We start from the raw sequence: 22486 nt of genomic DNA, 5'->3' as shown, positions 1-22486 counted from the left end.
AATAATATAATAAACAAAGTAGTCAATGGGAGTAGTCCGAAGGAGCTTGAAGATAAAAAAAAACAAAGGAAAAAATAGGGCATAGAGGCTAGTGAAGACAATAAAGAGGAATTTGTTGTGATTGACAAAGTGGCCTAAAGGGACTCTTTCGGTTCCCTCATAGCTAACTGGAACCTCATCAAGTCATTGTGTCCATGTTTTATGTTATCTTGGTTTGTTGTTTTGTCCTCAGTTTTTATTTTTTCCTTTATGTCTTTTATTTCACAAAAACTTTTCTCATTGTTTACTGGAACTTTGATGGGTATTGTTTACACTTTGGCTCTATGTTCGAGGATTGAATGTAAGACCACCTAATTGGCTCACCTTTTTTTGTTTTGTTATTTATTGAGAGCAGGGCCCTTCCCTATTTTAAGAATAAAAAAAATAATATAAATTACATTAATGTAAGGCCTAACAATGATTGTATCTACCACCAATTAGAAAACAATGGAATACTTTTTGTCCACATTGGCATGCAATGTGGGCCACAGAGCTACTATATCTTCCATCTCCAATAGGAATATCATCATCGAATACATACAACTTCAATACCCACTCCCTTTGAAACAAGCTTTCGCTTGACTGTATTACTATAAAACTTATTTCAAACCTTATTATATGTTGAATTTTAGCACCCAAGTAAAACCTCTAGATGTCTCAAGTTTAGCCCTATCAGCTAGCTGATACCTCCCAAAACCACCATTCCTGAAAAACCTGCTTTGTTTGGAGAAAAACAATATTCTTCAGCAGTGTAGGTCTTACAACCTTTCCTTCATCGGGAAACCTAATCTTTAGGGTAGAAGACTCTTCTCCCACTATCAAATGATAAGTAATTCTCATGGACATATTTGAAATCTTGTTTTGCCACTACTTCACAAGGAATGTATGAGCCCTCAGATTTATTTATGAAGACAAAGAATAAACACGTGGAAAAAACACAACGTAAATGAGGTCTTCATCATGTACTCCCAAAATAATTGCGTTGATATATTTGAGCACACTTTTCCAATCTCAATGACAAACAAGAAATTCCTGCAACAAATTTACTAGAAAGTCATGTTCCACTTTATTTTCTCTAGTCTTACCATTCTCAATTTCTCCTTCAAATATCCAAGTATGGAAAATATGTATGTATCTTGGCTCCATATACACCAAGCCTTCTATCCTAAGCAAGAGAACAACTTCCATATTTTCCTTTAAAATAAAGGGCTTTCATGAGTGCACACTACAAAAGTTTTATTTTTCTTAATTTTTTTTCTATTTGATGAAGGATCTCAAACACTTTTTGTTGGCAATTGACACTCATCGGATTCATTTTGTTGTCATTGATGGCAACAAGATTAGATGGAAGTCATATACCGGCATTAGGAGGTATTCACCGACAGACATCGACATTGAGCATCCAGGGTGACCACTGGCACCGGCATCCAATACTTCAGGGAAGCCGACATCAAGGAATTTTTATTTGAAAAATCATTTTGTAATTATTGTATAAGGCCAACATTGTATATCTTTTGTATTGTAAGCTGACATAAGGCATATTGTTTATAAAGGGTATATAGGTCAGTTTGTTCATTATGACTTGAGATTGTGGATCATAACAGAATATGATTGTGGATATAGAACTGTGTAATGCAAAGATCATTTGTATGCGAATGTTGTATCATGCAATGATCTGTAGATATTTTGTAAGGCATTCTTGGAGGGAATGAGATACCGATAGAAGTGTTCAGGGTTTATGAACCGGTACTAAGCAAAGCTGTAACCAGAACTCTTTTTGGCATTAGAGATGCATTTTGTGAGTTCATTATAACTGTTTTACTTTAGCAAAATCTTGTAGTCAGTGAGACTCTTTAGTGATGAGCAGTGTGCTCTAGGCAAGGTGTCTTCCTACATGTGCAAGCCCCCTCTCTATGTGATATCTTTCATATGGCCAGTGAATTCATATTGTGGGTCACAAATCCCACTGTAGTTTTTCCTCTTTGAGGTTTTCCACATATAAATTTAGTGTGTTATGGTGTTCATTCATGTGGATGGTTTATTTGCTTCAAGTTATATGTTTATTAATTTACCGGTTTATATGTGTACGTTATAAAAGCATAAAATCTTATCTTACCAGTAGAACACTGATTCACCCCCCCCCCCCTCTCTGAGTGTTCTTGGATCCCATCACTTTCTTCATTAATTCTTTCATGGGCTCCAATTAATTTCATCAAGTTACTAAAATTTTGTCTCTCCAAAACATGACTAAAATGAATTTGCAAGTAAGCTGATAACAAATCATAATTAGCATAAACCTCCCTAAATCCCCTCCAAGATAGTGTTATTTTTGCTGAAGTGATTTTCACTAATAGATAAGATCTTCTATTATAATCATCATGCAAGTAAACTTCTTCAAAATGTAGTAACCTATTATTGTTCATAGTTGAAATCATCAAAATCAATAATTCATCAATAATTTAACAATTAGAATAATATCAAATATGTGTAGCAATCATCAATGTGATTAATGTAAAATATGAGGGCAACCATATATGGAATGAAAATCTTATAAAGAATCATGCACACTTCTAAAGCCCTTACAAACCATCAATCTAAAAAATTCTTGTCTAATTTCATGTAGAGGTTCATAGTAGCTAAATATGAAGGTAATAAATTTCTTATAATTGAGAACCATTGTAACTCACTGTTCTTTGTCATTATGCCATGTTTGATTCCTTTGAAAATTATCATATAATGGTTATGTATAGCTAATATTATGCCCTAACAATCTTCTTCTTAAAGTTTCCTTATGGTGTTGATTAATTCTTCAAAAGGGAAAATATTTCCAACATATCTCCTTCTTGAAGCATCACATTCTATAAAAACTACTTGTGTAAATTATGAATTGATAAGTACATTATATGAGTTCTTTACCTTTTGTAACTCTTCTAATTCTTTTCATAATGCATCCTTATGTATGCCTTAAGCACCGGTGTCTTGCTCCTAATATTTGGAATCATTCTCCCATGTGTATCCTTGATGCAAGCTTGTTTCCAACTCTATGGCATGTTGGAATATCTTATTAAAATATGAAATGGTTTGCAAGATCTTTGTAAATAAGATTTTTTTTGTCCAAGAATGTTATCTCATGAAAGAATACCTCTTATCCATGACTATACTCGAAGTTTTCTTGGAATCACCTTTAAACATAACATCTTTCCATTAAATTATAAACTTAAACTCTTTGGATTCATAAATTTGTAATAAATCACCAAAATAATGCAGCCATCCAACATCAATAATCATGTCAATTTTCAAAACATAGAAATCATCAAAGACATCATTATCTTCCATTATGTTCTTCCTTAGTGGTCTCCCAAAATGAAAAATCCACTCATCTCCATTCCTCTACTCTATTACACTAATGTAATTGCAAATCAAAGATTTTGAACTAAAAACCACATCTAAAACCCTGAAATTGGACCCATAAAAAATTCAACCTTTGTGTGCTTCGTAATATATTCCTTTTATTATTCTTTGATTAAACCACAAGGATCTCATATGTAAACATAATCTTGAAATTGAAATAAAAAGTCTACATGCCCTTTGCTACATGTTGTATTCTATCACTCTATCACCACTTTCTACATGCTTTCCACAGTTACAATTTTTTGGTAGTGATATAGGAAGGAAAAAATATGAAATATATTCATGCCTTGGGTTGCAAACATAAAGTTAAATGTTTATGGAAAAAAGGATTTGTTGATAAATCTTCAACACCACCATTTTTGTAATTTGGAACTTTTCTTAAAAAACATGTCATCCATGTGATACTACTAAAAAAATCAATCCATAATTCACCCTTTTGAGAGAATGAATAATAGTGTATGAGATTTAGTCATTTTCCCTATACATGTAGTCTTAATGCCAACATATATATCAAATTATTGCTAGGCTTATTCTAAAGTTGAAGAGCATCGTTATCTAGTGGAATTATTGAAGTTGATTAAATATTTAATGACTCTATATCTAGGTTAGAAAAGATAGTGGGTAGAAATTTAAATTTGGTTGTGAAATAATAACATAGAATAATTAGTACATATATTTATCATATCTCTATATATTTTGGTTTTTATCATAGTTAGGAATTCAAAAATTTAGATGCTAGTATATATTCACAATCAGATAAATAATGTTTTCTCTTGCCATGGTTTGAAACTCCAAATAAGTCTTTTGGTTTAGGGTCTAGTTCTAGAAAGAGTTTAGCTATACCCTTGTGTGGTGCCCCGGAACTATGAAATAAATATTACTAGTTTTATCGATTAGGGAGATATTTCTTGATGGTTTATTGGTTTTTGTATTTTCATTCCATTTTTTTTCTATTATGAATTTTTTTCTAATATTTTCATATTAAAGTTCAAAGGTATACTTTGTACATCATCTATTAAATCACAATATTAATCTAGCAAGAACCAAATTGTTTTGTATAAGAGTTGAATTAAGATTCCACTTAATTCTCAACATGATTATGGTATAGGGAGTATTGTCATGTGAATCTCATTAAGTTATGAAAGATTTATTGTTCATTGTGCTAAGTTTCTCCATATTGCCATTTTGAAGAATAAACAAGTATGATGAAATTAAAATTCTCTTGTAACTAGAATGAATTGGCTATCTATCATAATTGAGTATTTATTTGGTTTACACATTATTGTTGTTTTATATGTTTTGAATCAAACACATTTCTTTGAAGCTTAACTTTTTATTAATTTATAGCTAAATTGAATTCTCTTCTATCTTTTTTTAAAAATAAGTTAATTTAAAAATGGCATAGGTAGAGACAATTGTTCATTTCATTTCATCCATGTGTTTAAATAACCATTTTCTATTGTCTCTATAATTTTAACACATAAGTAATTATTTTTAGGTAAAAATCTCATTGAATGAAGCTTGCAAAAGGACATGGTTGGTGGACTCTAAGGTCTCTCCTAGCCTCTCAATGTTATCCTCCTTCTAGATGTCTTGGATGTATGCACAGGAAAAAATTTATCCAAATTTCATACTGCATTTAGATTGATCATGATAGGTATATCATATAATGATTATTTGAAAAAAACAAAATTCATTTTTTTAATCAAAAAGTATATAAATTTATATTGTTATTTAATTAATTATGTAATATTAAAATACATTTAAATTTAATGTTTAATTTATTATTGGCATATGATAGGTATATCATATAATGATTATTTGAACAAAACAAAATTCATTTTTTAATCAAAAAGTATATCAATTTATATTGTTATTTAATTAATTATGTAATATTAAAATACATTTAAATTTTATCTTTAATTTATTATTGGCATATTCCTTAAACCTCTTAATACTAATTTATAGATATATATATAAAGTAAATGATTATACCGCAAACAAATTTAAAAAATCCAATCATGGGAGAAGGGTGAGGTGAAAATTAGGTGAGTGGCCTTTAAGGTCTCTCCAAACACAATTGCGATTGGGTTATTGCTAGAAAGAATAAGATTTCCTATAAAACCCAAAAGATTCCTACAAAGATGAGTTCGAGAGATTCTTCAAGCTTGGAGAAGAGGTTTTAAGACTATAGAGTTGATATAATATAGAAGACCTTATTGGCGTTTGGAATGATGCAACCCTCACTACTACATAGGTGGGTGTTTTAAAACAATATTTGAGAAAATTGTCTTAACTTGAGACAAAAAAAAAGTAATAAATAAATATTATATGTTGTTAATTTACTATTTGATTCTCCATTCCAATTGTGTGCCTAGGAAGAAGTATATTTTTGTTGGAATTGCATTTGTCTTCCTTCCTTTAAAGGCTGTATCGAACAATAAAAAATCTTTAATCTATGATGCCTTTTACTTGGAATATATTTTCATCTGATCATGGTCATGTATTAGCTCATTGCTAGTTTTCAACCTAGTTATTTTGTAGCAATATTATACTTGTTATGAATAGCCAATATTAGTTAGAAACAAATTTCTTGTATGCAGGTTCTTACCGTATGTTGGTTGGGTGACAATCTTCATGATTGAAAATCCCATTATCAAGCTATGTATATGGAATTTTATTGACTCTAGTCAATTTGCAAATATTGGTTTCAATGGCAATATAGTGTTCGTACCTCATTAATTACTAAAAGAATATTTTTGAGATTTTGTTCAATTCTGAAAAATACTTTCCCAAAACATATTGCTATTGTATACCTGACATGTCAAATGGCTTCTTTTTACCAGTACATACTAATGGGGGCTTTGGGTTTGCAGGTAATCACATCGAAAGGATAGGGATCCAGTCAATTATTTTTTATTTGAAGTTAAATCCCTATATTTTTGCATTGTACATTCTACTTAGTTTAACTGTTGTAATTGTTGTCTTTTCAAGATGTCTGAACCATTAAGTTTAGCCATTAAGTTTAGGAATATAGCCCTATTTGCGATCTATAATAGATCCAAAATTTAGATCTGATAAAATTTTAATCAATTGAAAACTAGATTGTAATAGGAAAGTTATTACCTATCGCAAGGGCTCCTGCAAAGGTTGTGAAGTCTGGCTCTACGCCTACCAATTGCATTTTCTTAAAAGTTTCTAAGTAATTTTCAACAAAAACATTATGTGCATAGCTTGCAATCATTACAGTCTATGAGACCAAATCTTTTCGACGCATTTGGTCAAACAATTCACATGCCTTGTCTATGTTTCCACATTTTGCATACATGTCCACCAAGGCACTTGCAACTACAACATCCCAGAAAAATCGACTTCCATTTATGCTTTGATGGATGTCTGTACCCTGTTCTAAAGCTCCCATTTTGGAACACGATGGGAGCATAGTGACAAAAGTTAAAGAACCTGGCTTTACGCCTACCAATTGCATTTGCGTACAAGATTTGAAGGCGTTTCCAAATAATCCATTTTATACATTTCCCGAAATTATCGCATTCCATGAGACCACATCTTTTTGAGGCATTTTGTCAAACAGAAGTTTAGAAATGTGAATTCAGCTTATAATCAATGTGGGTCCAGTAGATCTTCTGGCAAAATCATAGTAAGAATCATTATAGAAAAAATGAAGAGATTAACAACAATGGGCGGTAAAGGAGCCACCACATATTTTGAAACCCCAGGCGCCAAGAAAGCTGTCCATCACCCAATCAAATAGGCTTTGTAGAGGCTGCCCAAATAGCAGGTCATCGAAGCTCAAATACAATCACTATGGGGCATTGCAAAATCATGGATAAGAGGTTTTCGTACACAAACCAGCTATGGAAATCAAGGGGTTTCTGTCTGCAATCTCTAGTGACAAACAGATAGGATGCCTGGTTTATGGGAAGGACTGAATTCATAAAACCAGGATATCATTACTGATGGTTGACTTAGTTTAAATAAAAGGCATTTGAGCACCCACTTTCCTTCCAAAATGCAATTTCAAACTCTATACCTTTATCTCCAAAAGGAGCCTATCACAAATCCTTGGCCAGCATCACTCAAAAGTGGTAAGCTTGATTACAGAAGAGCCCTATAGTTAATCACGCATAAAATAGGACACCCTATGTATTACAGTCATTTCCCTAATTTATTTCCTAAAACCCATGGGAAATGGAGAATAGGGTTAAGGAAAAGGGACATGACATGGAGGAAGCGACATCGCATAGAATCCTCTGTACGCAGGGTTCATTCATCTCTCTAAGGTAAAATTCATCGCATGTAGCCAATGATCAGGCTTGCCAAAACCTAAGTAAACTATTTAATATTTGCCAGTAAGTGAACAACCTAACTCTTTATCTCTAATATTAAGCATGCATACCTGTAAACAAAATGGCTCGTTCGAACCGGAAGCAATCATCGATTGACGGATACTGAGTGAGCAAGGGTGGGCGTGTGCTTCGATCCAATCGATTGAGTAGCCTTTCTCGTCGGAATGAGCAGGTTTTCACAAGCATCGAGTCAACTCCATGCCACTGCTATTTGATCCACCCGGTGACACCAGAATCCAAGAGCCGAGGGATGAGAGAGATGCTAATACGTATGTGATATGACTGATCCGATCCCATTTAACCTCGATCCTATCATCAGATCGATCGGGTGGGATGAATGAAGGCAAATCTTCTCGCCTGTAGGGGCCCGAGAAACCCCCTACTATTTTAAGGACAATCTATTCTTGTTCTAAAAAGTGGTACAGCATAAGTAACATGCGATGTTAGTTGTGATGTTAGCCGTGATTTTTAACCGTAGATTTTCTATCCAACGGCTGAAAATGCATAGCACATCTTGTTAGTCTGACAAATTAGATCGTTTTGAAGCCAAAATTGACATAGCCCTATTTTAAGGGCCTTTCACCTACCCCAGGGGCTCTTGACCTGGTATTCCTTTCACATAAAATCTTAAAGAACAGGGACAAGCTCTAGTTGTGCTTGCATAGTACATTGATATCCCTTCCTTTTGAGCCAATGGGTGAATAAGTTGTCACCTAGATCATGAAGATCGAAGCCAAGGACCATGTAGGGAGTAGTGTTTTTCAATAGAGAGAGTCCTATTTACTTCCCACAGTTCCTCTGCCCCTTGCTGCCTAATATTGAAAAATGCATGTGTTTTTTTTTTTTGTCTTAGTTTTTAATTTAAGACGATTAAAATAATTTAAGATAATTAAAATAGTTATTTAAATATTTAAGACAAAATATTATTTTTGTCTTAAAAACTTGTTTTAAAGTGCCCTCTTATGTAGTAGTGCCTATTGCTCATGAAATACTTCACTTTGGAAGGAACGTTTAACAAATTACATACCAAACTCTTCCCCATGCTGAATCATCTAAGGTGAATTTTCCCTTCCGGGTGTGTTCTTTTTATCACAATCGATTTCTAGGGCTAAATCCGAAAATTCCCTCCCCCTATACCAAGGATTAATCCTAAGGCTTTACAAATTTTACCTGGCTTTAACCCCATCCAATGGGACCCCATAGTTTTTCCCTAGCCCCTTGTTGGGTTCAAACTTAGTGATAGAATTGTCTAGTGTCCCTATTTGAAAGTGGACCCCAATGTTGCCTCTTTGTCTAAAATCAAACTAGTGCCTACCCATTTCAACCCTATCCAAGACGGGAAACATTAAAATACCCAAGCCCCACCCACTAAGGAAGTTGAGCTACTAGACTAAGATGAGGAGGATGTTTCAGGCCTGGAGTTTGATTTGTCTCCTGCTACTTGCAAGGAAGTTTCCCCTTTGCCCCAATCCCCTCTGTTTGGTGCCTCCTCACCAAGCTAGGTTGTTTCTACCTCCAATTATTGCTCCTCTACTCTGGATGCAAAAGTGTTTAACCTAGAAAAAGATATTGCAAGGCTAGGTGCGATCATTAAATGGTTCATCTCTCAATTTGATGTTGCTATAAGAAAGATAAATAGGGTTCAAGTGGTGGGGGTGGCAAGGGCTAGGGCCAAAAAATGGTCAATGGAGGACACAGATGAAATGGTTTAAAAGGTTGCTAGTGATATGGTAAAGAAATTAGATAAATCAGATAAGGTTGAGGTGATGTTAAATGATCTTAATGAAAAAATGTCTCAGAGGGTCAAGAGAAATACAGTGGCTGAGTTGAAGGAGAATCAGGAGGTCCTAAAAAAAGAGTCGATGAAATGTCTACACTGAGCCAAGAGATGGCATTAAAAAATTCGACTTCCTTCCATGCTATACAGGATGAAATAGAAGAGACACATGAAACCTCCTTCTACAACGATGGATTCCCCCTACCTCTACAACAATGGATTCCCCCTACCTCTATGGTCAAGGCTACCTCAAAGTCTAGCACTATGGCCTCTGCAAAAGATTTGGACAAAAATATTTCCTTTTCTGAAAAAGTTAAATGTATGTGCAATGAATGGCAAGAGGATAATGCTTTGTGTCTTTGGCTCTAGTCTTGTTTTGGTTGTCTAGTGGTTTCTAACGTGTTTTGGTGTCTTCTGTTTTTTTAAGCAAAGTACACATTTCTCATGCACTCTAGGTATCACTGTTTAGTGGATATTGCCTGAACGGTTATTCACAGAGTCTAAGCTCCCTGAATGCACTCAAAGCTTTCTGAAATGGATCTACACCTTCCACTATCAGCTTAATTTGAACACTTTAGTGAATACCAACAAAATCTACGGCGGACAAGATGTCATGCAGTTAGCTTAATACTAGCAGTGTAGGAAGCATATTTAAAATCTCAAATTGATAACACGCCAATACAGATTATTTAATAGTTGACATGAGAGATGAATAACGAGGTGCCAAGCACGAGAGGGAGGCGTTTTATAAACTTATTTTATTTACGGTAAGTTAAATAAAGGCCATGGAAGAAAATCGGAGATGGCGTTAATACCTCGTGATCGATGAGGGACGAAATGCCTTTAAACAGAAGCCGATTTGGAAACTTGTGCCATATCATGAATAAACCTGTTCAAATTGGTAAAAGAAGAACCTCCCTGCGCAACCGCTTTAAATGCAGCCTCCTTCAACTCCATTCCTCTTTTTCTAAGCTCCCGCGCTTTTGGACCCTCCATCAGTCTCCTCACGCCTTTCTCTATCTCCTCCCTCGTAACTACCACATTTTCATCAACGTCCACGCCTTTCAAATCAATGCCAATCTTCCACACATCCTTGCAGAAGCGGCAATCAAGAAACTGATCACAGAAATAGGGCCATCCAAGCATTGGAATTCCCATGCTCATGCTTTCCAAACACGAGTTCCACCCGCAGTGGGTGAGAAACCCTCCTACCGAAGGGTGACTCAAAACCCTCACCTGAGGCGCCCATTTCACAATAAGTCCCCGATCTTTTGTCCTCTCTTCAAAACCCTCCGGCAGAGTTGCAGGCTTGCCTCTCGCAATATCCATTCTCAGAACCCACAGAAAGGGGTGCTCGCTCTTCTCTAACCCCCTTGCCAACTCCTCCAGCTGCTCGTTTGATTTGACGGCGATGCTGCCGAAGGAAACGTATATCACAGAAGTTGGGTGATGGGCATCAAGCCATTTAAGACAGCTCTCGTCCTGCTCCAACAGACTTGCCCACCCGTTTATATCTCTTCCTTCTAGGAAATTGGGAAGAAATACAGGACCTACAGCCAAAGCAGGGCAGCCATTACAGGACAGGGCGCTTACCGTGTCGGGAGCCTCCAGCTCATCGAACGTGTTGACCAGCACATAATCTCCCTTACTTTGAAATTGGGACTCACGGAGACAGTGCTGAAATAAAACGTCTGATGTATCCGATCGGTCGGCAACAAAGGCGGAAGATTACCTGGCAAACAAGTAATCACTTTGTCTGCCCTCTTCGATTCCTCCACTGAAATTATAAACGTTCAGTTATTACCAACATTTTTGAGCAATCAAAATAAACTTGAGGATTCCTACCATAGAGTATGTACCTTTGACAGGAATATGTCCATTGGAGAGGAGAAGGTTGGCGTTGCACTGAGCAATGGAAGAGGCGGCGCACATTGTCCAAAAGATGACTCGGGGCAATCCCATCTTGTTGGCCACTTCATAAGTGCAAGACATAAAAGTTTCTGTTATAATGCAAGTGTACGGAGGAGTTTCGTCAGATAAGCTGCGGAGCAAATGATACTCCAAGACGGGGCCAAGGTTTTGCACTGCCGTTGCATACTCGGCAGAATTGGAGAGACGGCCATGATCTGGCGGCAACCCATCTGGAATGGTGAGAAACTTAAATGTGGAAGTGGAGAGTTCATCATCATTATGAGCGGCTTTGGCCATGCACTTGTGACTCCACTCCGTGTTGACGAAGGTGATGAAAACCCCTCGTGAAGAGAGGAGGTGAGCCAAATTGATAAGAGGATTGATGGTGCCTTGCACAGGGAAAGGCACCATCACTGCGTGCAGGCCATTCATCTTCATCTTTCTAATTGTTTGAGATCAGACAAGCCTTGCCCTCATATATAGACACTTTAAAAAGTATTAGGTATAGTGGAATGTTAGGTGAAAATGGTGTACACGAAAATAGTGCAATATTGGGATTGAAAATAAATGTTACCAAACATCACTAAAAACAAAAAGAATGTTATCAAAAACAATTTAAGGATGAGAATTTCGTGGTCCAGAAGTGTTTTCACCAAAACATAAGACCACATAAGACCAGATTCATGAATGGCCTAGGACAGCATTCCATTTATATATTTTTTTAATAATATAAGAGAGTTAGGATTAAATGTAGAGATGAAAAACTTAAATTGATTTGGAGTCTTGGAAAGATAAATGAGAGACAAGCTCTTTCGCATGATTGGTTGATGGATAGGAACCCAACATTAAAGAATATTCTATGGTGAAGAATCTTTTTGAAGAAATGGGAGAGTAAGATGGAAAAGTGGTAGTTTGGAGTATCATAAGGGATGGATGAGTCTTTTGGTGAAGAATCCTTTTGAAGAAATGGAAGAGAGATGGAAAAATGGTAGTTTGGAGTATCAAAAGGCACAGATGAGTCCTTTGTTATATGTAATAGGATATCAAGGTCAACGTCACATGAACAAGGGGACATGACTTGTGCACAAGGGTTATAATTATATACACTTGAGGATGTGCAAGATTTATGAAAGATTGAGTGAGGTTAATGTGTACAAGTGAGAGATTAATAAATTGATAAATTTTAACTCCCTAAACTAAAATAGATGAAAAATAAACAAACATGTATATTTAATTTATTTTTTTGAGAGGGAATAGAAAACTTAGAAAAGTAAATCTTTAAGTTCATTTTCTTAAAATGATTTTTTAAGAGTAATGCTTAAATTATTTTATGTTAAAAATGAGATTGAGTGATTAGTGGATTTATTAATTAAATATAAATATTATTTAATTAATAAGAAGATGGAACTTGGTTAATTAATTAGTTAAATAGACATTAATTAATTGATTAAGAAATAGTTGTAAAGAGAGCAATTTAAAAATTTAAAATAGCCAGTAGAGACTATTGAAAAAAATTATTATTGACATATTGTGTGAAAATTATTGTAATTTACCCTTACGTGAGGCATATCAAACATTTAAATATACCAAATACAAAAATATTGCTTTTCATTTGCTGCAATTTTACTAGACCATGTGCAAACAAACAATTGGAACACAATCAATCACTCATTCAATGAATAAATAATGGATAAAATGTGCATCACATAGAAAACTTCCATTGATTACATGGAGCATTGTAGTTGAATAGAAATTCAATCTCTTAAATGATATTAAGAAAGATGACTCAGTAATTGAACATCCTAACTTAGTACCTTTCAAAATTATATGGCCATTTAAAATCACTCCCAATATTTTACATTGGCTTACTTGACAAGGTTTCTACTTATAACCAATGTTTTATTTCCACATCAATATGTTTTTTGTTGAAGTGCCCAAAGAGACTTCCCGAAAATATAGACGACTCATTGTTCACTAAACAATAATAATTGTGTATTAAGTCATATTTTATTGGGGCATTGATGAGACATTACATTACATGATTTGTTACTTTTTATATCAAAAAAATATATTACATTTAACTATAAACACTTACAATCAATGTTAACAATATTAATATCAAAATTACTAGTTTTATTCTATTAAAAATATTGAACATTAAACCAATAAATATTATAGAAACTATTCAAACATGCTAACTGCTAAATTCTCACAATAAATTTTGAATAAAAACCGTTAAAGTTTCACAAATTCAAAAAATAGCAATGATTGGCAAGGAAATTCAGTGCTTGGACTAGTGCACCCATACATTTATAGTTATGAGCCTCTCTGGGGAAATTCGAATTTAGATAGAATATGTAATATTAAAATCTAGTGGTGCCATCACTTCAGTTAATGTTGCGTAACTTTATTACACTTTATAATGTCAAAGTTCAATATCACCATAATTATTTTTCAAATTTATTCGCATACGTTTTATATGACAAAAGACCCAGTAGTTGAGCGCGTTCCAGTTCTTGTGATAGAAGTTGTTGATTTAATACCCCCATACTTGCTGATTTAATGTCCAACTTTTGTACAACATTGCACCAATAGTTGTATGATAAGTACCAATAATTGAATGAAATGTACCATTTGTTATGAAAAGTAACCAATCAGGTGATGCCAAATCAGCTACACAAGTATTGGGGCCCTTTTACACACCTATTGATCTCACTATTTTTTTTTTGGGTTGTTTTGGACACCTTGACAAAAAGCATGTTGATGTGGTATCATATTTGATGATGTGGCCCTGAAACCTTAGTTGTAAGAAGGGGACTTGGCAAGTAAGCTGCTGTAAAAAATTTGGAGTGATTTGAAATTTCCACATAGGATTTTGAGAAGCGCGAAGTTAGGGTGCACAACTACTGGTTCCTCTCCCCTACTGTCATCTAGAAAAAAATGTCAACAAAATAATCAATTATCAGTAAATGTGTTGTCAGAAAGGAACGTACAACTCACTCTTCCCTCATAAGACCGGCAGGTGAGATAACTACCAGTTCAAATCAAAAAGGGCGTTGAGAAATGTGGATCATATGATTGAGTTAGATCAGAGGGTGAACGATTGTGAATAGAAATTGTCTTCATTATGAAAGTAATTTTTACTTAATTAAAAGTTATACCTTTTAATATTCTCTCTTCCTAAAGACGTTTTACAGAGCAGTAACTCTGAATAGCTTCAGAGTATATGAAAAGGAACAAAAGATGGGTAGGCTATAGTAGAACAAAAGATGTTTCCATAAGTATAAGTGAACTCACGAAAATATAGCTTGGATATGAGTAAAACAGCTAAGGTTTTATATGGTTCTGATTATGCTGCCCCAGTGGACTACTCGTTGGAGATGACAAGAGACTTAAAAGTCGAGTTGGATTAGGAAAGAGAATTGAAGGCTTGAAAATGGATGAGTTAATTTGCAAAGAAAAGAAAAGAAAAGAGCTCCCAAGGTCGTTCGGCTCTATGGGAGTTCAGAATTTGTGTCTCCAAAAGACAAGCCAACAACAATATGCTGGCGAAACGAAAAAGTAAAGCTATGGCCATCGTCGGGGTCAAACTCAGCCATTCATGTAAACTTGAGACAGTTGTTGTTAAGAGGCTTCCTGGCATCACAAAGACAGGGAACTCTGAGTTTGATAGTGGATGAAAAGCAGAAATTGAGACTTTAGACATAATTCAGCACAAGAACATTGTTAAGCTCTGGGCTGGTATCTCTTTGCCAGTTTCCAACCTGCTAATCTATAAATACATGTCCAATGGAAGCATAAGAAATATGCTTCATGATCAGAAACCATGTAGCATTGGGCACCAGAGTTTTGTCATTTCCTTTCATTAAGTTTTACGCAGATCCCACAAGCTTATAGAATTAAGCATCTAAAAGCTCATTTTATTTATCCTTTTTTACAACATGCAATCAAAATTTGAGATGGATATAATGACCAAAACCTCAGGGCTCTACAAAACGCTAATGGATCAATTCTGATCCGACTGATAAAAGAAATGGATGGAATTTATTTTTAATTTGTTTTTAAAAATTAAATTCAGCTCCTATGAAAATCAATCCTGAATTATTAAATATATGAAAAGAAAAGTAAAAGAGCATTAGGGTTAACCTGAATGTTTATCCCAACAAGAAATATAAGAAGATAAAATTAAGGGTTGTGGCTGCTCACCTTCTTACTGCAGAGGAAACAAATGGTCTGAATTGATTTATTCATATAGCTTTGTTTAAGAAAAGATGTACTGCTTATAATAATACAGAGAATTTAAATAATTGTATCAACTATCACAACAAAAGTGACTTAAATAGTTGCATGGACGGTCATAATAATGCATCAAAAGTGATTTAAATAGCTGCATAAAGCATATTAAAAGAATCTTATAATTCGACAAGAAAATTTCTATTTCATTTTTCATTTGAAATCGACAATTAATTGTCATTATTTGTACAAACAGTCAAACGTATAGATCACAATGAATATTGTCATGTCTATTCTATCAACTCAAATTTTATTGGAATATACAAAAATATTTCTCCTCCTCATGTGCATCAGCAACTTGACATTATTTGTACAAATAGTCAAAAAAAGAAAGATTACAACTAATATTGTCATGTATATTCTATCTACTCAAATGTAATTGGAATAGAAAAAAAACACCTCTCCTCCCATGTGCATGAGTATAAATTTTCCACCACATCCAATGCAAATTATTAAGTACTATTTGACAACAATTGCACTATTGTCCACATCTAAGTATAATTTCAATAGTAATATGTAAATGCATAAATGAATGGACTAACCTATTGACAGATGACATCAGTGTAATATGATTGTACACTACTATTTTCCAATAGAATTTAAGATAAAACAAATTTGTAAAAATTTAAAAAATATAAAAGAATAAAAACTTTACAGAAAAAAGACAAAAGATTTTAATTATTATTTTCTCTTATTGATAGATGTTGTGAAAAATAATTAAATTAAAGGAATACATTAGCATTCTACCTGGCGACAACAAACAAAGCCCAAAATATCAATTCCTATGACTACGATAAGAACCCCCAGCAACATGAGGCCACACGCACTATTCATCCCGTAACAATTAATCTAGGAAATCAGATAAAACCCTAAAATAAAAGAAAGCGTTCATATACAAATGAATGATGTATCACCATCCCTTCCCTTGCAAGATAGTAGTACTTAGAAGTGGATGCAAATGTCCAAACGTAAGTTTCTGATACATGTGAAGTGCATGGACACCGTTGGTAGAACATTTTTGACAAGAAATTTGTGTAGCTTTAGTTTTGTTTATATAGACAAAGGCCCGACTCAATTCATCCCAAGAAATTAGAAGGCATTAAAATGAATGGCCTGCATGTAGTGATGGTGCCTTTCCCTGCACAAGGCAGTATCAATCCTCTCACTAAGTTGGCTCAGTTGCTCTCATAATCCAACATATCTTACATAATCCATACCATTACATATTACGTAATCTTCAACCACCATTGTGATTTAGAAAAATGTATAAAAATATGCACTTGGGGCATTTCTTGTAAAGATTAAAACGAGCAGAGAATCAAAAACAAAACACCAGAAAAGAAAACACACAACACAAGGTTTAACATGGTTCACCACTAAGTGGCAATGTCCACCAGAAATGAAAACACACAACACAAGGTTTAACGTGGTTCACCACTAAGTGGCTACGTCCACCAGAAACGTAGGGAATTATCTTATTAACCAAATATCCAATACACAGTAAATATAGTATGGGTTGCACACAGCCATTTATATAAACATATCAAATACAAAATGAAGAGTTTGGAGAAGTCGAACAATCATGTGACTGTTGGGCTTCATATACCCAACAATCGCCCCCGTGAAGGCCAACCAGTATAGCCATGCACGGGCATCCCTGCTTCCATGTTCGACCTTACATTAGATCCAGACCCAATGAAGATTTTAACATCGCCAAAATCTATTCAAGAAAACTTTGAATGAACCTTCTTCAAATTCTATCAGACTTAATAAAATTTAAAAGATGAACTTCTTCTATTTGAAAAACAATTTCCTCATTACCGAGGCGAGGATACTCTGCCTCTTCCTTTACAACAGTTGTCAATATTGCCTCCTCCCTATTCGCATAAAAAAACTTATTTGAAATATTATTCTTTGAAATATTTTTCCACAAATTCAGCGTGTTCTCCTCCATCTGCAATGATTTGTTTACCTCCTTCATGCAAGGCTCCTCATTATCCAAATTGATACTATCATCCACATCCATCCAAGCGGGTTGGTGAGTCTTAATAGATTCTAGTCGGGAGAAAACATCTTCCTTGTCTCCCTACGATGCCTGAAACTGCTTGGAGTGATGCCCATTGTTCTTTGCTCCTGTCAATGACCGCTTTTTCTTCAAACCAGAAAATCATCTTTGCACTTCTTCATCTAAGTCCATAGGTTTAGAGTCTTCTATGAAATTATCTGTGCAAAGGTTGTACTCAGCAACACGGGAGTGCCTCTCTATTTTTGCCAAGGCCATGCCATCTGCAGAGCTCTCCGAAGCCACAATTGTTGCTAGGCGTCCTTGCTCTACTACCTCAATACCCTCCTCATCCTGGGAGTCAACAACAGATTCAACTTGGGTCTCCAATGGCATACACTCTTCCTCCCGTACTTTGACTGAGACATCATGACGATCAACCTTCACCACATGAATGCTAACAAATTCCCGACCATTAATAGTTTTGCCAATAAGGGCCAAAGTTGGCTCAATAGGAGAGAAAATGAGAATCCCAACATCCTTCACTTTCGATGGATTCTCCTCTTAAACTGAGTTCCCCTCTTTCTTCCAGCCATCCCACCAATGTACGCGATGCTTGAAGCATAGTTTTACATGGAACATAAAACTGCCATAGAAGTTATAGATTTTACCTTCTCCTTCTTCCTCCATCTCTGCTCAAGCCAACATGGCTCTGATACCAATTCTATATATTAAAACGAGCAAAAAATTAAAAAAAAAATTAGCAGAAAAGAAAACACACAACACAAGGTTTAACGTCGTTCAACACTAAGTGGCTACGTCCACCAAAAATGCAAGGAATTATCTTATTAACCAAATATCCAATACATAGTACATACAGTATGGGTTGCACTCAGCCATTTATATAAACATATCAGATACAAATTGAAGAGTCCGCAGAAGTCAAACAGTCATGTGATCGTTGGGCTTCATATATCCAACAATCTCCCCCGTGAAGGCCAACCGGTAAAGCCATGCACTAGAATCCCTACTTCCATGTTTGATCTTACATTTGAACCAGACCCAATGAAGATTTTAACATCGCCAAAATCTGTTCAAGAAAACTTTGAATGAACCTTCTCCAAATTCTATTAGACTTAATAAAATTAAAAAGTTGAACTTCTTCTATTTGAAAATCAATTTCCTCCTTACTGAGGTGAGGATACTCTACCTCTTTCTTTACGACAGTCATCAATATTGCATCCTCCCTGTTTGCATAAAAAAGCTTATTCAGAATATTATTCCATGAATCCAACGTGTTCACCTCCATCTACAACGATTTGTTTATCTCCTTCATGCAAGGTTGCTCATTATCCATGTTGATACTACCATCCACATCCATCCAATCAGATTCGTGAGTCTTAATAAATTTTGGTCTGGATAAAACATCTCCCTTCTCTCCCTGTGATGCTTGAAACCACTTGGAGCGATGCCCATTGTCTTCTGCTCCTATCAATGGCCGCTTTCACTTCAAACCAGAAAATCATCTTTGCACTTCTTCATCTAAGTCCACAAGTTCGTATTCTTCTATGAAATTATCTTTGCAAAGGTTGTCCTTAGTAGCACGAGAGTGCCTCTCTATTTTTGCCAAGGCCATGCCATTTGCAGAGCTCTCTGAAGCGACAAGTGCAGTCAGGCTTCCTTTCTCTGCTACCTCAATCCAATCTGCACCCACCTGATCTCGGGAGTCAAGAATAGATTCAACTTAGGTCTCTGATGGCATACACTCTTCCTCCCGTACTCTGACCAAGACATGATGACGTTCAAACTTGACCACATAAATACTAACAACTTCCCGATCATTAACAATTTGGCCAATAAGTGCCAAAGCTAGCTCAAGAGGAGAGCAAATCAGAATCCCAACATCCTTCACTTTTGCTAGATTCTCTCCTTCAACTGAGTTCCCCTCTTTCTTCCAGCCATCCCACCAATGTACGCGCTGCTTGAAGCATAGTCTTACATGGAATGTAAAACTGCCATAGAAGTTATAGATTTTACCTTCTCCTTCTTCCTCCATCTTTGCTCAAGCCAACATGGCTCTGATACTAATCGTAAATATTAAAACGATTAAATGTAGAGATGAAAAACTTAAATTGATTTGGAGTCTTGGAAAGATAAATGAGAGACAAGCTCTTTCGCATGATTGGTTGATGGATAGGAACCCAACATTAAAGAATATTCTATGGTGAAGAATCTTTTTGAAGAAATGGGAGAGTAAGATGGAAAAGTGGTAGTTTGGAGTATCATAAGGGATGGATGAGTCTTTTGGTGAAGAATCCTTTTGAAGAAATGGAAGAGAGATGGAAAAATGGTAGTTTGGAGTATCAAAAGGCACAGATGAGTCCTTTGTTATATGTAATAGGATATCAAGGTCAACGTCACATGAACAAGGGGACATGACTTGTGCACAAGGGTTATAATTATATACACTTGAGGATGTGCAAGATTTATGAAAGATTGAGTGAGGTTAATGTGTACAAGTGAGAGATTAATAAATTGATAAATTTTAACTCCCTAAACTAAAATAGATGAAAAATAAACAAACATGTATATTTAATTTATTTTTTTGAGAGGGAATAGAAAACTTAGAAAAGTAAATCTTTAAATTTATTTTCTTAAAATGATTTTTTAAGAGTAATGCTTAAATTATTTTATGTTAAAAATGAGATTGAGTGATTAGTGGATTTATTAATTAAATATAAATATTATTTAATTAATAAGAAGATGGAACTTGGTTAATTAATTAGTTAAATAGACATTAATTAATTGATTAAGAAATAGTTGTAAAGAGAGCAATTTAAAATTTTAAAATAGCCAGTAGAGACTATTGAAAAAAATTATTATTGACATATTGTGTGAAAATTATTGTAATTTACCCTTACGTGAGGCATATCAAACATTTAAATATACCAAATACAAAAATATTGCTTTTCATTTGCTGCAATTTTACTAGACCATGTGCAAACAAACAATTGGAACACAATCAATCACTCATTCAATGAATAAATAATGGATAAAATGTGCATCACATAGAAAACTTCCATTGATTACATGGAGCATTGTAGTTGATTAGAAATTCAATCTCTTAAATGATATTAAGAAAGATGACTCAGTAATTGAACATCCTAACTTAGTACCTTTCAAAATTATATGGCCATTTAAAATCACTCCCAATATTTTACATTGGCTTACTTGACAAGGTTTCTACTTATAACCAATGTTTTATTTCCACATCAATATGTTTTTTGTTGAAGTGCCCAAAGAGACTTCCCAAAAAAATAGACGACTCATTGTTCACTAAACAATAATAATTGTGTATTAAGTCATATTTTATTGGGGCGTTGATGAGACATTACATTACATTACATGATTTGTTACTTTTAATATCAAAAAAATATATTACATTTAACTATAAACACTTACAATCAATGTTAACAATATTAATATCAAAATTACTAGTTTTATTCTATTAAAAATATTGAACATTAAACCAATAAATATTATAGAAACTATTCAAACATGCTAACTGCTAAATTCTCACAATAAATTTTGAATAAAAACCGTTAAAGTTTCACAAATTCAAAAAATAGCAATGATTGGCAAGGAAATTCAGTGCTTGGACTAGTGCACCCATACATTTATAGTTATGAGCCTCTCTGGGGAAATTCGAATTTAGATAGAATATGTAATATTAAAATCTAGTGGTGCCATCACTTCAGTTAATGTTGCGTAACTTTATTACACTTTATAATGTCAATGTTCAATATCACCATAATTATTTTTCAAATTTATTCGCATACGTTTTATATGACAAAAGACCCAGTAGTTGAGCGCGTTCCAGTTCTTGTGATAGAAGTTGTTGATTTAATACCCCCATACTTGCTGATTTAATGTCCAACTTTTGTACAACATTGCACCAATAGTTGTATGATAAGTACCAATAATTGAATGAAATGTACCATTTGTTATGAAAAGTAACCAATCAGGTGATGCCAAATCAGCTACACAAGTATTGGGGCCCTTTTACACACCTATTGATCTCACTATTTTTTTTTGGGTTGTTTTGGACACCTTGACAAAAAGCATGTTGATGTGGTATCATATTTGATGATGTGGCCCTGAAACCTTAGTTGTAAGAAGGGGACTTGGCAAGTAAGCTGCTGTAAAAAATTTGGAGTGATTTGAAATTTCCACATAGGATTTTGAGAAGCACGAAGTTAGGGTGCACAACTACTGGTTCCTCTCCCCTACTATCATCTAGAAAAAAATGTCAACAAAATAATCAATTATCAGTAAATGTGTTGTCAGAAAGGAACGTACAACTCACTCTTCCCTCATAAGACCGGCAGGTGAGATAACTACCAGTTCAAATCAAAAAGGGCGTTGAGAAATGTGGATCATATGATTGAGTTAGATCAGAGGGTGAACGATTGTGAATAGAAATTGTCTTCATTATGAAAGTAATTTTTACTTAATTAAAAGTTATACCTTTTAATATTCTCTCTTCCTAAAGACGTTTTACAGAGCAGTAACTCTGAATAGCTTCAGAGTATATGAAAAGGAACAAAAGATGGGTAGGCTATAGTAGAACAAAAGATGTTTCCATAAGTATAAGTGAACTCACGAAAATATAGCTTGGATATGAGT

General features: G+C 34.6%; 1 protein-coding gene across 4 annotated transcripts; it reads right to left on the bottom strand.

Moving 5' to 3' along the window:
- Positions 1-2941: 2941 nt before the first annotated feature.
- On the bottom strand, positions 2942-11946 carry LOC131056857 (UDP-glycosyltransferase 85A1-like). Of its 4 annotated transcripts, none has more exons than XR_009372502.1 (3): positions 11454-11946; positions 10410-11371; positions 2942-3080 (listed from the first exon to the last, which is right to left on the bottom strand). XR_009372502.1 is itself a non-coding variant. In XM_057991125.2 (2 exons), exons 1-2 carry the CDS (start codon positions 11941-11943, stop codon positions 11184-11186), a joined length of 678 nt encoding a protein of 225 aa, XP_057847108.2. In that variant the 5' UTR covers positions 11944-11946; the 3' UTR covers positions 10304-11183. The 4 variants fall into 3 exon arrangements, 2 of the variants coding, with proteins under 2 accessions (XP_057847108.2, XP_059077174.1); XR_009372503.1 differs by lacking the exon at positions 2942-3080 and adding an exon at positions 3085-3221; XM_057991125.2 differs by lacking the exon at positions 2942-3080 and having other exon boundaries at positions 10304-11371.
- Between the last annotated feature and the right edge of the window lie 10540 nt (positions 11947-22486).

Source organism: Cryptomeria japonica, chromosome 1 (assembly GCF_030272615.1).
Source record: "Cryptomeria japonica chromosome 1, Sugi_1.0, whole genome shotgun sequence".
NCBI classification, from domain to species: Eukaryota; Viridiplantae; Streptophyta; class Pinopsida; order Cupressales; family Cupressaceae; genus Cryptomeria; species Cryptomeria japonica.
This window is presented reverse-complemented; position numbering and strand designations above follow the sequence as displayed.

Coding starts and splice junctions, on each gene's coding strand:
- LOC131056857 (XM_057991125.2), bottom strand. CDS start 11,943: ATGAAGATGAATGGCCTGCACGCAGTGATGGTGCCTTTCCCTGTGCAA. Junction 11,372..11,453: donor TGGACATATTCCTGTCAAAG/GTACATACTCTA, acceptor TTATAATTTCAG/TGGAGGAATCGAAGAGGGCA.